This window comes from Meles meles, chromosome 4 (assembly GCF_922984935.1).
Source record: "Meles meles chromosome 4, mMelMel3.1 paternal haplotype, whole genome shotgun sequence".
NCBI classification, from domain to species: Eukaryota; Metazoa; Chordata; class Mammalia; order Carnivora; family Mustelidae; genus Meles; species Meles meles.
Window position 1 is genome coordinate 87736907 of NC_060069.1, and position 13813 is coordinate 87750719.

Below are 13813 nucleotides of genomic sequence, written 5' to 3' on the forward strand. Positions count from 1 at the left end.
GTGATATATTGATCCTCTACAAATGTTTTTATAATTGAGTTATTGTTACCATTTTATACATCTTACTAGGTGGCTCTTGGTATTTTAGGCTCTCTGTAGTTGGAAAAGTTAGTACTTCACCTTAATTAAGGCATATCCTTTAAAAGATCAAGGAAAGAAATCTGTTAGTCTAGTTCAGTGACTTCGCAGCCTCTTAACTGGATACTTTTATGCACATTATATGCTATTTTCTGTGGAATACCTATCATCCTTTTGGAATCAAAAAGTATTTAAATTATGTAAGCTTTTTCACTTTAGAGCTTTTATTGCTTATACAATGTAAAAAAAAAAAAATGGGGGACAAAGTATTAAGACAAAAAATACCAAGTGATATGTTTGTTTCCCCCCCACATACCAAATCTGATGCTTTGGATAACCTTTTCTCAGTTGTAAAAAAAAAAAAAAAAAAAGGCTTTGAATCTTGTGATTTGATACAGATAGTTCCAAAACACACTTAATTACTCAGATTACATACTGCATGGCAGTGTAGTTGTCTGAAAGATTTCTGTTAATCTCAACCAGGGACCCAGGACCCAAAAAAACTTTTTTTTTTTTAAAGAATTTATTTATTTGACAGAGAGAGATCACAAGTAGGCAGAAAGGCAAGCAGAGAGAGTGAGAGGGAAGCAGGCTCCCCGCCGAGCAGAGAGCCCGATGCGGGACTCGATCCCAGGACCCTGAGATCATGACCCGAGCCGAAGGCAGTGGCCTAAACCACTAAGCCACACTTTTTGATCATCTAAAATAGCAGCCTTCAGTAAATCCCTATATAGTTGACTCTTGAATAACATAGGGGTTAGGCGAGCTGACCCCCTCTGTGCTTTTGCTTTGTGTTGAAAATCCACATAAAACTTCTGACTCCCCCAAAACTTAGCCTACTGCTAACCAGAAGCCTTACTGGTAACACTCAACATGTACATAGATATATATCTTATATACTGTATTTTTATAATGAAGCTGGAAAAATTAAAATCAAATACAGTACTGTACTGTATAAAAAAAAAAAATTCAGGGGCGCCTGGGTGGCTCAGTGAGTTAAGCCGCTGCCTTCAGCTCAGGTCATGATCTCAGGGTCCTGGGATCGAGTTCCGCATCGGGCTCTCTGCTCAGCAGGGAGCCTGCTTCCCCCTCTCTGTCTCTCTCTCTGCCTGCCTGTCTACTTGTGATCTCTCTGTCAAATAAATGGATAAAATCTTAAAAAAAAAAAATTCATGTGTTTAAGTGTACCCTCACAGTTCAACTTGTGTTGGTCAAGGTTAACTGTACTTGACTCAGTGGAAAAGGACTAGCATTCAAAGGCTCTTTCCTAAACATTAGACTCTTCCTGTTTTTATTCTAGGCAAACAGTAGTGAGAAATCATAGCTGAAAGAACAGACATCAAGAAACAAATACAGAGTAAGTAGGTCACAAGAACTGAACTGCTTTGTATAAGGTGTAAGGAGCCTTTGCCCATATAGGTGTATGTTGACCTTGAATACATCACAATATCACAGCATAGTCCTGTAATAGAAGTTGTGCCTCTTCTAGGCCAATAAAACCCCTGAAAACAGGGTAACAGAGGCTTCTTGTAACATACGTGTGTAGAGAAACTGAATCAAAGTCCCAGCCAAATCTCACAACAAATTCTGTCCTGGAATTTTATCAAATTTTTTTTATATTATAATTTCAGGCAATCTATTTAATGAAAGCCTTTGTAAACAGTATTTCCCAAGTACTCTTTCAAGCCACGGTCCTGATCTTCATAGCAAAATGAAAACTCGTCTATTATGCACTGTATTACTCCCCAGATTTCTGGCATTTGTATTTCTCATTACATAGGTTTCTCTGATGTCACTGTTGTGACAATACTTTTTTTTTTTTTTTAAGATTTTATTTGTCAGAGAGAGAGAGCGAGCACAGGCAGACAGAGTGGCAGGCAGAGGCAGAGGGAGAAGCAGTCTCCCTGCCAAGCAAGGAGCCGGATGTGGGACTCGATCCCAGGGCGCTGGGATCATGACCTGAGCCGAAGGCAGCTGCTTAACCAACTGAGCCACCCAGGCGTCCCAACAATACTTTTTTTTAATGCAGAGCATAGCTCTGGGGTTTGGAGTATAATAATTTGAATCAAAATCTATAACTTAGGAGCGGCTGGGTGGCTCAGTGGGTTAAAGCCTCTGCCTTTCGCTCAGGTCATGATCCCAGGGTCCTGGGATCGAGCCCCGCATCGGGCTCTCTGCTCAGCGGGGAGCCTGCTTCCTCCTCTCTCTCTCTGCCTGCCTCTCTCCCTACTTGTGATCTCTGTAAAATAAATAAAATCTTAAAAAAAAATCTATAAATTTACTTTATTCTCTGCTTATCTGCAAAAATGTGTATACCATATATACATCATAGGACAGAACTGAGATGTAAATGCCCAGTAAACTTTCTTTCCTCTTTTGCCTTCTTACATAGTACTTAAAGGAGATTGAATTTCAGCATCTGAAAACCAGAGAAATAAGTTAATCAAATAACCCAAGTATAAAAAGACTATAATCCATTTGTGTTTGTAATAAGCAAGGAAAAAAGTAAACCATAGCAGACCATTTTAAGGACATGCCAAATCTGACTTCAGCTTAATGCTCCAAGTCTCAGTGACATTAAAAAGGTAAACACTATACAAATATATTTATACATGTTGTTTATGGTAATGTTTTCTATATCACTCAAAGAACGGAGATTCTTTTGGAAAGGTTTCACTTTCATTATTAGAAGTTGAGCCTCCTGCTATGCAACCACCACCTGACCGTTTCATGCATCTTCTGCTAAAAACCTCATTCCCTGTTGTACTTAGTATAGATACCGCCTTAATGTACCAAGTGGTTTTTCAAATGATACTTGGGTTGGAGTCTTTGGATTGCCTGGCAGTTACCTGGAGCAGAGACACTGCGCCGAGTTAACTGGCCTCAACCGAGACCTACTGAAACAATTTTTAAGTGATGAGGCATAAAAAACTACTTACAGTTAAGTCTCCAATGCTTTAGGGAGCAGCGAGGCTGGAGACTCACACAGTTGCTCAAGCCCCTCATCTTCAGTTACTCATTTTTCCTCACTCTTCACTTCCAATCCATCAGCAAATTCACTGCCTTCATCCTGGTGAAAGGTATGCTAGATTACCACAGTCTCTCTCTCCGGGACCACGAGTGTAAACTAACTGTCCTTCCCATCAACTCTCTTGTCCTCAATTCAAGCTATTTTCCACCAGCTGCAAAAGCAGTGTTTTAAAATGTAAATCATAAAGGTAGAATTAGATCATCTTTAAGAATAACTGCAACGAATAGACACCAACTACATCAAAATTCAGTAATTCTTAATGAAGCTTAGAACACAATCCCCCCAAAATCACTTTGATTACTTTTGGAGGATGCCAGGAAACCAGTTTCCTATTTTAGATACATATCTCTTGACTTATGATGGGGTTACATCCTCATAATTGCCCCCAACATGGAGATCCTTGGATTTAGGAATAATTTGAGAAGAGGCACCTAATCGTAGTTTATCTTCAGAAATCATTTATTTGATATTTTACAAGTTTAGGTAAATCCTCAGGTACTTCTTGAGCTCTTCTGTAGTCAGCCTTTAACCATTCTTGCCTCCAAGATTCTGTACCCCTATGTATTCATTCGCACCCAAATTGAATAGGGCTGACCCGTGTAACCAGTAGGATGTTGTGGAAATAAAAGTGTGACCTTGCAGGTTGGTTAGGTCACAAAAGTCACTGCAGCTTCTGCCCAATTAAACCTCTTGAGTTTCTGGTCCTGGTCTTCTCTCCTGGTTGGCTGGATGGTTGGTTGGTTGGTTGGTTTTCCTCCAATACAGTAACTACTCACATCGCTTTAAAAAGGTCATTTTGGATCCTGCCCTTCCCTGGCTTGCCATCCTTGCAACCTAGAATCGTCTATACATTTAATAAATATCCTTTATGCATATATCATTTTAATTCATGGATAGAAACACTAGAAGTCACTGGTTCCAGTACTGATTCTAGAACTCCTGAAAGATTATCAAGTATGTCCAGAGACTGACAATGAACCTGTGATGATTTCAGCATTGTAGTATTTTCTAAAATCTGAACACTCACTTGATATGGAGAGACCGTGTGAATGACAGAACAGATAGATCACCGTCACTGGAGAACACTAGAGTGAACTATTTCTAGATATCTAGAAACCAATTCCAAGTGTCAAGTTTTATGCTGGCTTTTAAAAACATTGACAAATTCTACCAATTATGAAAAACTACCTAATACATTTTTTTTCAAGGGGAGTGGGAATCCCTTAATTAGACAACCAAAATATGGCAAGAAGCCTTTATTTTCATACAAGGTGCCACCGCAGGTAACCATCAGAGAACACACTGCTCTTTACAGATACACAGAACTGAAAAAAGCATTTTAGCATGCTGCCTTACTGTACATAGAAACCTGGTGAACAATTTCAGACACTACAGTTAGGAAATAAAATGGGTTAACGCCGTTTGCCGACAGGTTTATGAATCACTCAGCAGTGTTACAGGCTATCATCAACTGAAAGCAGAATCACAATCACTCCAGCAGTCTCTGGGCCATTCTAAATAAAATGCAGGTCTAGTGAAAGGTACGACGCACAAGCGAGAGAGACATACCCTGTCCCATCCTGAAGAGAGACTGATCTAGAGCCATACTGGCACATTTTTAGAGTCGATACAGCCATTTTAATTAGCCTGACTTTCCCTTACCACATATGCTGGCCGTTAGCAAAATTAAGAATTTCCGACAAGAGCTGAGTAATGAATAAGCCTAGGGTTAACAAGCAGAACGCTGTCCACATAACAGAACTGCTACTTCACAACTTTTGCCCAGTTCTCACCTGTTGTCTTACAAAATCCCCTCAAAGCTTCTAGCAACTGTAACAGACCTTTCCTAACCCAGCTCGAGATACTAAGTATCAGAAACAAGTGCCTGTGAAGTGGACGTGTCCATGGGAAAAAGGCAGTGTTTCTACTGGAGGTAAGTGTCCAGTTTCCTCTTGATGTTGTCAAAGGAATCTGCTCCCATGTAATCAGCCTGGCCCTGCTCCCACCGCTCCTTCCGTTCTTCTGAGGACACAAAAGGCTGGGCTGCAGCCGGGATCTCCCCAAGGGACAGATGTGATACGGCTCCTGAGACGCCTTCCTAAAAAGGAGAGCATAATCACAGACTCCTTGAGAGCTGCAAATCAGACTGTTTTAAAGAACGCAAGAAGTCGAAGGTGAGAAAAGCCAGGATGAATTATCATGCAAAGTAGCAAAAACTGAAAAGTATTACATGAAACAAACAAAAGACACAAAAATACAAGGGTCATATGATTTATTCCTAACGAAATGAAGACTTCTGGACTCAGTGAAAACATTGGGAGAACAAAGTAAATTAGGGTCAATGTTTAAGTTCTGCATACCTTTCTACAGAAGCCACAAGAGAAAGCCAGTGTATAGACCAAGTCTGAAAGCTGCAAACAGTTCATTAGAAAGTGTAAGATGGACAGACAAGGGAACACAGTCTCACGATCAATTCTCGATCTGTGTGGGCTCTGAAAGGTTGAGAACTTAAACAAAATGATACCTCAGAGGCTAACCTTCAGAAAGCACCTAACCAGAGAGCCACACCACATACACAAGCTTTCATGTTATAAAAGTGGGAGCTAAATGGTCTGAGACTATGCACCAAACTTATCTGCCTGTTCAAGCTTGTTGTCAAGTAGCATTTACTCTCATAGCTCGTGTTAATTGGCTTAGTCTTGAACAGCTGTTTAAATTCCCATCACCTTTCCTTGGTTCATAATTCTCAGTCCTTGGGTTGTGGAAGGAACAAGTGAAATGTGCAGGAAATGGAGCAAACCTACTCTACGTTCAATCAGAATCTCATTACTTATAGAAAGGCAATTAACTTCAATTGACTGTAGAAGAATATCAAAGCTATCCTTCAAAAAGCTCTGAGGTGAGAAGGTACTAGAAATAGAGAAAAAGGAAGGCAAATGAATGCATACAGGTATTGCTTTTAACAGAGAAAATGGGAGAAAATTTTTGATTATTGGTTTTTGTTGCTATATATAGGTCAGTATATGTGTATATAAAGATGTTTAAATATATTGAAACTCCAAGGTATTTGGGCAGATTCCATGGGGAGGTTTCACAGCTGAAGCTGTGAAACCTTACCCTGAATTAGCCCTGCCTTTGCTTCCACTTGCAACAGCAATGATATTGGGAGGCTCTTCGAGAATTCTTTTTTTCATAATATTGTTTGGAAAGTAAGAGTCTTGCAGACCTAGATTTGAGTTCCAGTTCTGCTTTTGATGAGTATGTTATATAACTAAGAGAAGTTACTTCTTTAAGCCTCACTTAATTTTAATATACAAAAGGACATAGTAACACTTACTTGACAGTAGTCCTAAGGGTTACATAGTAATAGCTAGCTTTCCTTACACTTACTATGCCAGCCAATGTTCTGAGTACTATACAAAGTGTTATTTCATGGTCCATGTAAAGCAAAATAAGAATCTTAGTGTATATTTCCCTTTCTCCATTTTATATATTGGTGCAAGTGCTATCAAGTGAAATGGCTAAAATTTCTACCATGCCGAAGAAAGGATCTCTTACAACCTTAAACTCGACTGTAATTCACCCATTTAGTTCTGTTCTTTGTATCTTAATATGTAGCAGAGAAGTGTAACTTCTCATCTTCCAATTCTTCCAAAAGAACAAACCTCAGAGGAAGACATTTAAACTCGGAAGAGGCTAAGCAAGTTGCTGTTATAAATGTTAATGCCATCTTCCTCTTACAAGGAGACTTCTTTTTCAAGATTCTATGTAACCCTAAGAGCAGACGGATGGCAAATCAAAATAATACTAGAAAAGTATTTGTTTTTGCAAGTGTTTGTTTTCACATGTTATTGTAATGTTCACTGAAAATACATTCTTCTAAGCAGATAGCAAAAATAAACAATATGTCTATTTAAATGTTTGTAGTTTCTAAAACCTGAAATAAGACATTCTTCATACTTTAGAAATAATCTCAGAATCTTAGGATAATGGGCTAACAACTCTATACATACTAGATACAGATATATATGTGTGTATATATACACACACACACACTCACACACATACATACATATAAACCTCTAAAGTCCTTTCTTATGTGCTCACATCTAATGAAATCTGCCACAAAACCTACAGTCTTTGCTGACAGTATTTCTTCCCTGTAAGATGGACATTTCTTTTTTCTACAAATACCACCTCCGTTTAAAGTACCACTAAACACTACCTCTACCAGTATACAAAGTTTTAAAAACTACAGCATTAAATTGCCTGAAAGAAAAAAACAGAACCTACCACATTTAGGTATGAGTGGGTGTCTTTGACAAGGCCAAACTGTTGAAGCAGAGGTAAAACGCTGGTGGTGAAGATGTCCCACCACAGGTTGAGAAACTCTGGATGAGTCATGGTGGGATCATGGGACTCACTTTTGACACTCTTTGTGCTAGGATCATAAGTGTAATTCCATGGTTTGATTCGTCCCAGGAAATGAACAACTTTGGCATTTGCCCCAAATCTGCCAAGAGAACACAAGTCGAAACCATTAGTGGATTCTGAGCACTTTGTTTTGTAGCCTTAACGATGCACCTTCCACCGGAAGTAGTGGTTGGAAAAGAACTTGAGCTCACTGAAAAAAATTTTAGACCTATTTTTGAAATTATTCAGTTGTACATTAAATATATACAAAAATCCAAAAGTAGCAGTGGATCAGTGCAACCAACAAAACACCAATCCACTGTGGTAGGAAAGGCGCAACCACCTGGAAAACCATTTGGTATTACCCAGTGACACTGGAAACGCTCACACCTCTGACCCAGATGCTCAGCTCCTAGGCACAGACCCGACAAGTCTTTCTCATGTGGAACCGAGACACAGCCGAAATGTTCATAGCAGCAGCGCTGTTTGAAACAGAACTATAAACCACCCGAGTGACCGGATCTTTTTTTTTTTTATTTTTTTTTTTAAAGATTTTATTTATTTATTTGACAGAGAGAGATCACAAGTAGGCAGAGAGGCAGGTAGAGAGAGTGAGAGGGAAGCAGGCTCCCTGCTGAGCAGAGAGCCCGATGCGGGGCTCGATCCCAGGACCCCGAGATCATGACCTGAGCCCAAGGCAGCGGCTTAAACCACTGAGCCACCCAGGCGCCCCCTGAGTGACCGGATCTTCAAGCTTGTTCAGCAAGTGTTCACCCCTTTTCCCAATCTCCACGGGGGAGTACACTTCCCTGCTGCCCTGATAATTGGGTATGCTCACAGAACCTGCCTTTGCCAGTGAAATGGAGACGGAAGCGACAGTGTGTCTAAAACAAAACAAAAACCTGCCTTCTCTCTGAGGGACCTCTGTCAGCAGAAGAATGCATGAGACCCACAGAGCAGATGTGGATCAAACCTGTGGCCCAGCTCCCAAGCCTGCTGAGATCATCAGAGCTGCTCCAGCCTCGCCACCAACATACCAGCAAGAAAGACATACTTACTGTTGAATGTCACTGAGATTTTAAGATTATCTATTTTGTCATTCTTAAAGGACAACTTCTGGTATATTCAGATCAGGGAATACAATATAGCAGTGAAAATCAACTATAGCTATACACATTATGTAGCAAAGGGATGAATTTATTAAATATTCAAATAGAAATTCATACATATGAATCCACTTAAACAGGGCAAGACAAAAAAAAAGTACTATTTAAAGAGAAAACTGGGGGGGCCTGGGTGGTTCAGTGGAATTGGGCATCTGCCTTCGGCTCAGGTCATGATCCCAGGGACCTGGGATCAAGCCCTGCATCAGGCACCCTTCTCAGTGGAGGGTCAGCTTCTCCCTCTCTCTTTCCCTCTGCTTCTCCCCCTGCTCATGCTCTCTCTCTCGAATAAATAAAATCTTAAAAAAAAAAGAAAAGGTAGAGAACTGTAATCAATATATGTGTCATGATGTTGGTTATCTCTGTGGGAAAGGGGAAGCTGTGATGGGGAAGGGACAGACAAGACAGCTTCCAAGGTAGTAGTTGTGTTTGATTTTTTTTCTTTTTTGAAGAATTTTTTTAATGGTTTATTTGAGACAGAGAGATATATATACATATAGAGAGAGAGGACAAGCAGGGGGAGAGGCAGAGGGAGGAGGAGAAGCAGGCTCCCTGCTGAGCCAGCAGCCTCATGTGGGGCTCCATCCCAGGATGCTAGGATCATGATCCGAGCTGAAGGCAAATGTTTAACCATTTGGGCCAGCAAGTCGCCCTGGTTGTGTTCCATTTCTTAGCTTGGATTAAGTAAAAAAACAAAAAACAAATTTTTTTTATATATACCCTTTTGTTTATATACTATATTTCATAATTTCTTAAAAAGAGTTAAGAGCGGTCCCATTCTGGCTGGAAGGAAATCTCTGTACATAACGCCACATAATAAAAGTGAATACAACAAGTGCCGAAAGGAAGATGGGAACAGTGACTGCTCTGGGAATGCAAAGGCAGGGCGGTCATGAAAGGTCAGTTCTGTGGGGCAATGACTTCAGGCTTGCACAACAGACAGGAGCTGGAGTGCCAATGATACAGAGTTCTGGGCAGGGGGAGAGCAGGTATCAGGTAGGTATATGAGAGTCAGACCAAGGGTACTCCCACTGGAGCCAAAGTTGAAACTCTGATAGGAAAAAGGAAAAATGGGATGGATCCCTGGGCATTGGGTTCGAATGTTAGCTGTTAGTAGATTTATCCTACAGGGAACCAAAGTAGTGGAGCATGAAGTACAGACTGAAATAATGCAAACTATTCATGTAACCTTTCTAATCTTCTAAAGTTTTTTTGTTTTTTTAAATGCCAGAGACCCATGTTTCCTATGTTTAGGGCCCCAATTTTTTTTTTAAGATTTTTTTATTCATTTGTCAGAGCCAATGAGTGAGTGAGAGCATGCACGAGTCAGGGTAGCAGGAACAGAAGCAGGATCCCTGCTGAGCAGCAAAGAGCCCCATGCAGGACTCCATCCTAGGGTCCTGGGATCACGACCTGAGCCGAAGGCAGTCGCTTAACCAGCTGAGCCACCCAGGCATCCTTTTTTAAGGGCGTGACTGTGAATAATTAACAGTCTAAAGGTAGATCTTACTAACGTGTTAAAAGATGCTCCTGGGGGGGAAGGGGGGGGGCGGGGGGGTGGGGGTCAGCCAGAGCCATATAGCTATTAGGTGGCAGAAAAGGGATTTGGTACAGTTCTGCCTTTCTCTCAAGCCTGCGCTCTTACCAATCCTACCATTCTGCCACTCCAAAAGTATGCAAGAAAAATAGAGTCTCCTGTAAATTTCCTCCCAAGACTTATGGACACTACCACAGTGCCTTTCTTCTGAAAATCAAGTAGATACTGGAAATCCCCAGGCTGACTCTTCATTTCATATTTTACACATGCACCTGTGTGCGCGCACACACACAAAGTACTCTCAGTTTTATCCTTAAAGGGTAACGCTCAAAATTTGTGCGCACAGGGCTATTAATTAAATAAGCAACTATTACATACGGTCAGTGCAGGACCTCAAAAGATTTTCACCGAAACAGGGAAAGGAGTCATCTAACATAAAAATGAGGAACAACAGCACAAATGAGTAACGAGCCAGGTGACCTGGCAACACTGACACGAGGGGCTACGGGAACGAACCCCCAAGCCATGAGTGCAGTTGCGGATTTTCAGCAGAGGCTTTGTGCGGAACAGGGCCTGGCAAAGACCTGGGAAAGACAGCAGGGGAAGGTAACAGCCTTCAACAAACGTTCCAGTGGTGATGGGGGGAATGTATCCCAGAGACCGGAAACTTGCATGTGTCTTGGGGGTTGGCAGGCCCTACCTTGTCTGCAATACCAACCTGCCTGAGACCAGAACAGAGCACTCGCTTCCGCCTTCTCAGACATCCCGCCTCCTCCTCATCTTGCCTGTAGCAAGATTACTTGTTTGCTCCTCCTAGCATAAAACTGACTGGTAGGTTTCAATCCATGATTTTGCCATATGAATGTCCTACAGGAGGACATTATAGGAGAGTAACGATGCTAATTAAAATAAAACGTGGTCAGAACATAAACGCAATTCCTTGAACTAACCTGCTTCCCGACAGTTTGCACACGCTTCAACAGGAGTCACAGAACAGCTAACACCTACTGAGTACTTATGTGGACCAGACACTGGCTGACAATTGCATGTTTTATATCCCTGTTAATCTCCAAAACAACTATGTGAGGAAACCAAGGCATGAAATAGTTCAATAACTTGTCTAGGACCAAACGGCTGGTGAGTGACAGGGCTGGGCTTCCACAGAGGCAGTCTGGTTCCAGAGCCAAGGTTCTTAGCCACAACTAGGCTCTTAGTGAAAGACACTCCCAGAATTGGAAGGACGTCATCTGAGAGGGACATCTGTTACTTCAGAGATTAATTCCCTGCCTACAGACGGCCAGTCTGAAGAGTGGAAAGGATGTATCTAATGAGCCCTGGAAATGCTCCAAATATAGTCAAGGACAGAGCAAGAAAGTAACCAAGAGGAAAGAAAGCTACAAAACAAGCAAGCCGGCACTGCCCAAGACAGACTGTTCTCACAAGGCTTTAGTTTGCACTTAGGTAAGGGAAAGGTGGGGAGAACAAGAAATGGATGGTGGTGCTTAGGACCAGCAGCTGACCCCTACGCGGACTGTGTAAGGGCCACCCAGCTCCTCTCCAAAACCTCGCTCCTGGAACTGGGCCTTTAAAGCTCATGCAGAAGAAGGGCACGATGGTCTGGCCCACTGCAGAGCTGCAAACACTGCCCAGTGAGACAGAGTGCCCATCTCAGCTGACGGCAGGAGGGGACACTTCTGCCTCTGGGTCTGTCTGTGCCCCACGGTGGCTCAGAGGCCTCTGCAACCTTCGGTTAGAGACCACCCCATATGGCTCAATGCCTTCCGCCTGCCATGTCCACAGAAACCCCATCTGGGGACCGTCCGCATCCTGCACCTCACTGGGGCTCAGGCCTGGGCTCCACCTTCATGAAGCCATGGCCCCTGAGCATCTCTTTAATCTAAACCATCAACACCCTCCGTGGGTAGAAGAAGGATCCTTCCTCCTCAAGATTACCTTCTTACCTATTCTACCGTTACCACCGAGAAAACTGTACCCACTGGAGGGTCCTTTCCTAGACTGAGCAGTCTTAGTTTGAAGACAGTCCTCGATAAGCCTGTATGAAGTAGAAGCAGCGGTCATAAGGGTCCTAAATGTGGAGGCAACAGCCCTTTGTGCCCGAAGCCAGGGAATTCCTTGGTGCCAGTGAGATGGGGGAAGGACGAGAGTGAGCGGGATGGTGAAGATGTGACATAACCACCCAACAGCGACCCAAGTTTCAGCAAAAACAAAACAAATCATAAAATGCACAAGGTGACTAGGTCTCCACTGCGGCTGGGAGGACTGAGGAACCCACCAGAAAGTGCTCATGGGGATTCAGGAGGGAAACAGCGGAGAGATGCGGGAATGCGGAAGACAGGAAGTAAGAACGACAGTGGGGCATAAAGAAGCCATGTGCAGGCTTCAGAGGTCATGGGGTCAAGTCCATGGTCAGCCCCCTACTTCTGTACAGTGAAGCATGGGAACTTTTTTAAGGGATCAAGGTATTCCTTTAACCTAACTACCACACACCAAACTGATCTAAGGAAATGAGTCGGGGTAGGAGAAAAACAAGTTTTAGAACAGGATTCTTTGAGAAGCACAGGCCTGGCTGAGTCACTGAACATGGAAGGTTCTGGCCAGCCCACAAGCCACTGACGGTGGGAGGGTGGGGCAGGGTGCAAAGTAAGGCAGCTGCTAAGTGGGAGACATGGGGCTCTGATAGGAAGGTGGGAGGGAAGAGAAGACAGACATAAGGTAGTCATACACAACAATGTTCTGGAGACCACCTAGGGCTGCCCTTGCTTGGTAGAAGGGGTGCTGTCAGGCCTAACACTGGCCACCTTCTATGAAGGTGTGTGAGTTACATGGGTAAAACTATACGACTATGCTCTAACTGTACAAACAGAACAGTATTTATTTACACAGCAAAGTAGCCTGAAGGGCTTGCTCTATTAGCTTTCATAATAAAAGTTTGCAAAAAAAGATGAGCAAAAGGTCTCACTGTTTTTGTATCTAGAATTTCAATTAATCTAGATATGAATTTCCTGTAATTATTTTTACCTCTTAATCCTGCTTCCTGAGGAATGTTTTTAAAAATCATTTTCTATCATTTTAATCAATTCTACTCTTACATTTTGTTTAGTTTTTATAATTTTTTTTTTTTTTATTAAGTAGGCTCCAAGCCTAGCATGGAGCCCAACACAGGGCTTGAACTCATAACCCCAAGATTCAGACCTGAGCAGAGATCAAGAGTCACACACTTAACCATATGAGCCATACCCAGGTGCGCCCCAATTACTCTTCAATTATTCAAGAAAATCCAAAATAACTGTATCAAGATGAAATAAGAGAACAGGTCCTAAGTAAAAAGGGAAATCACTTTTTTGCTTACAAGAATATTTTAGCCTAAATGCAAATTCGGGCATATTTCTTACAGAGTGAACTCAGGGTCTTTTTCTTGTTTTGGCTCTCTCACCACAGGCCACATACAGGTACCAGCCAGAATCTATGTTGCCTGGCTAAAAGCAAAAGAGTTAGCTGACAAATAAGAAAGGGAAATACTGATGTCAAAAGATAAAGTTCAACTGACCTCAACCCAGAGCAAGGATAACG

At 42.1% G+C, this 13813-nt stretch overlaps 1 protein-coding gene across 4 annotated transcripts in view; it reads right to left on the reverse strand.

Moving 5' to 3' along the window:
• Positions 1-4350: 4350 nt before the first annotated feature.
• GYG1 (glycogenin 1) overlaps positions 4351-13813 on the reverse strand; it is a 33785-nt gene continuing 24322 nt past the window's right edge. For 3 of the 4 annotated variants that reach the window (XM_046003875.1, XM_046003877.1, XM_046003878.1), the window contains exons 6-8: positions 7403-7622; positions 5470-5520; positions 4351-5207 (exon numbers count right to left, since the gene is read on the reverse strand). In XM_046003875.1, coding sequence (XP_045859831.1) covers positions 5034-5207; positions 5470-5520; positions 7403-7622 — 445 coding nt within the window. In that variant the 3' untranslated portion in view covers positions 4351-5033. The remainder of the gene's footprint in view (positions 5208-5469; positions 5521-7402; positions 7623-13813) is intronic. The other variant, XM_046003876.1, reaches the window with a different exon arrangement.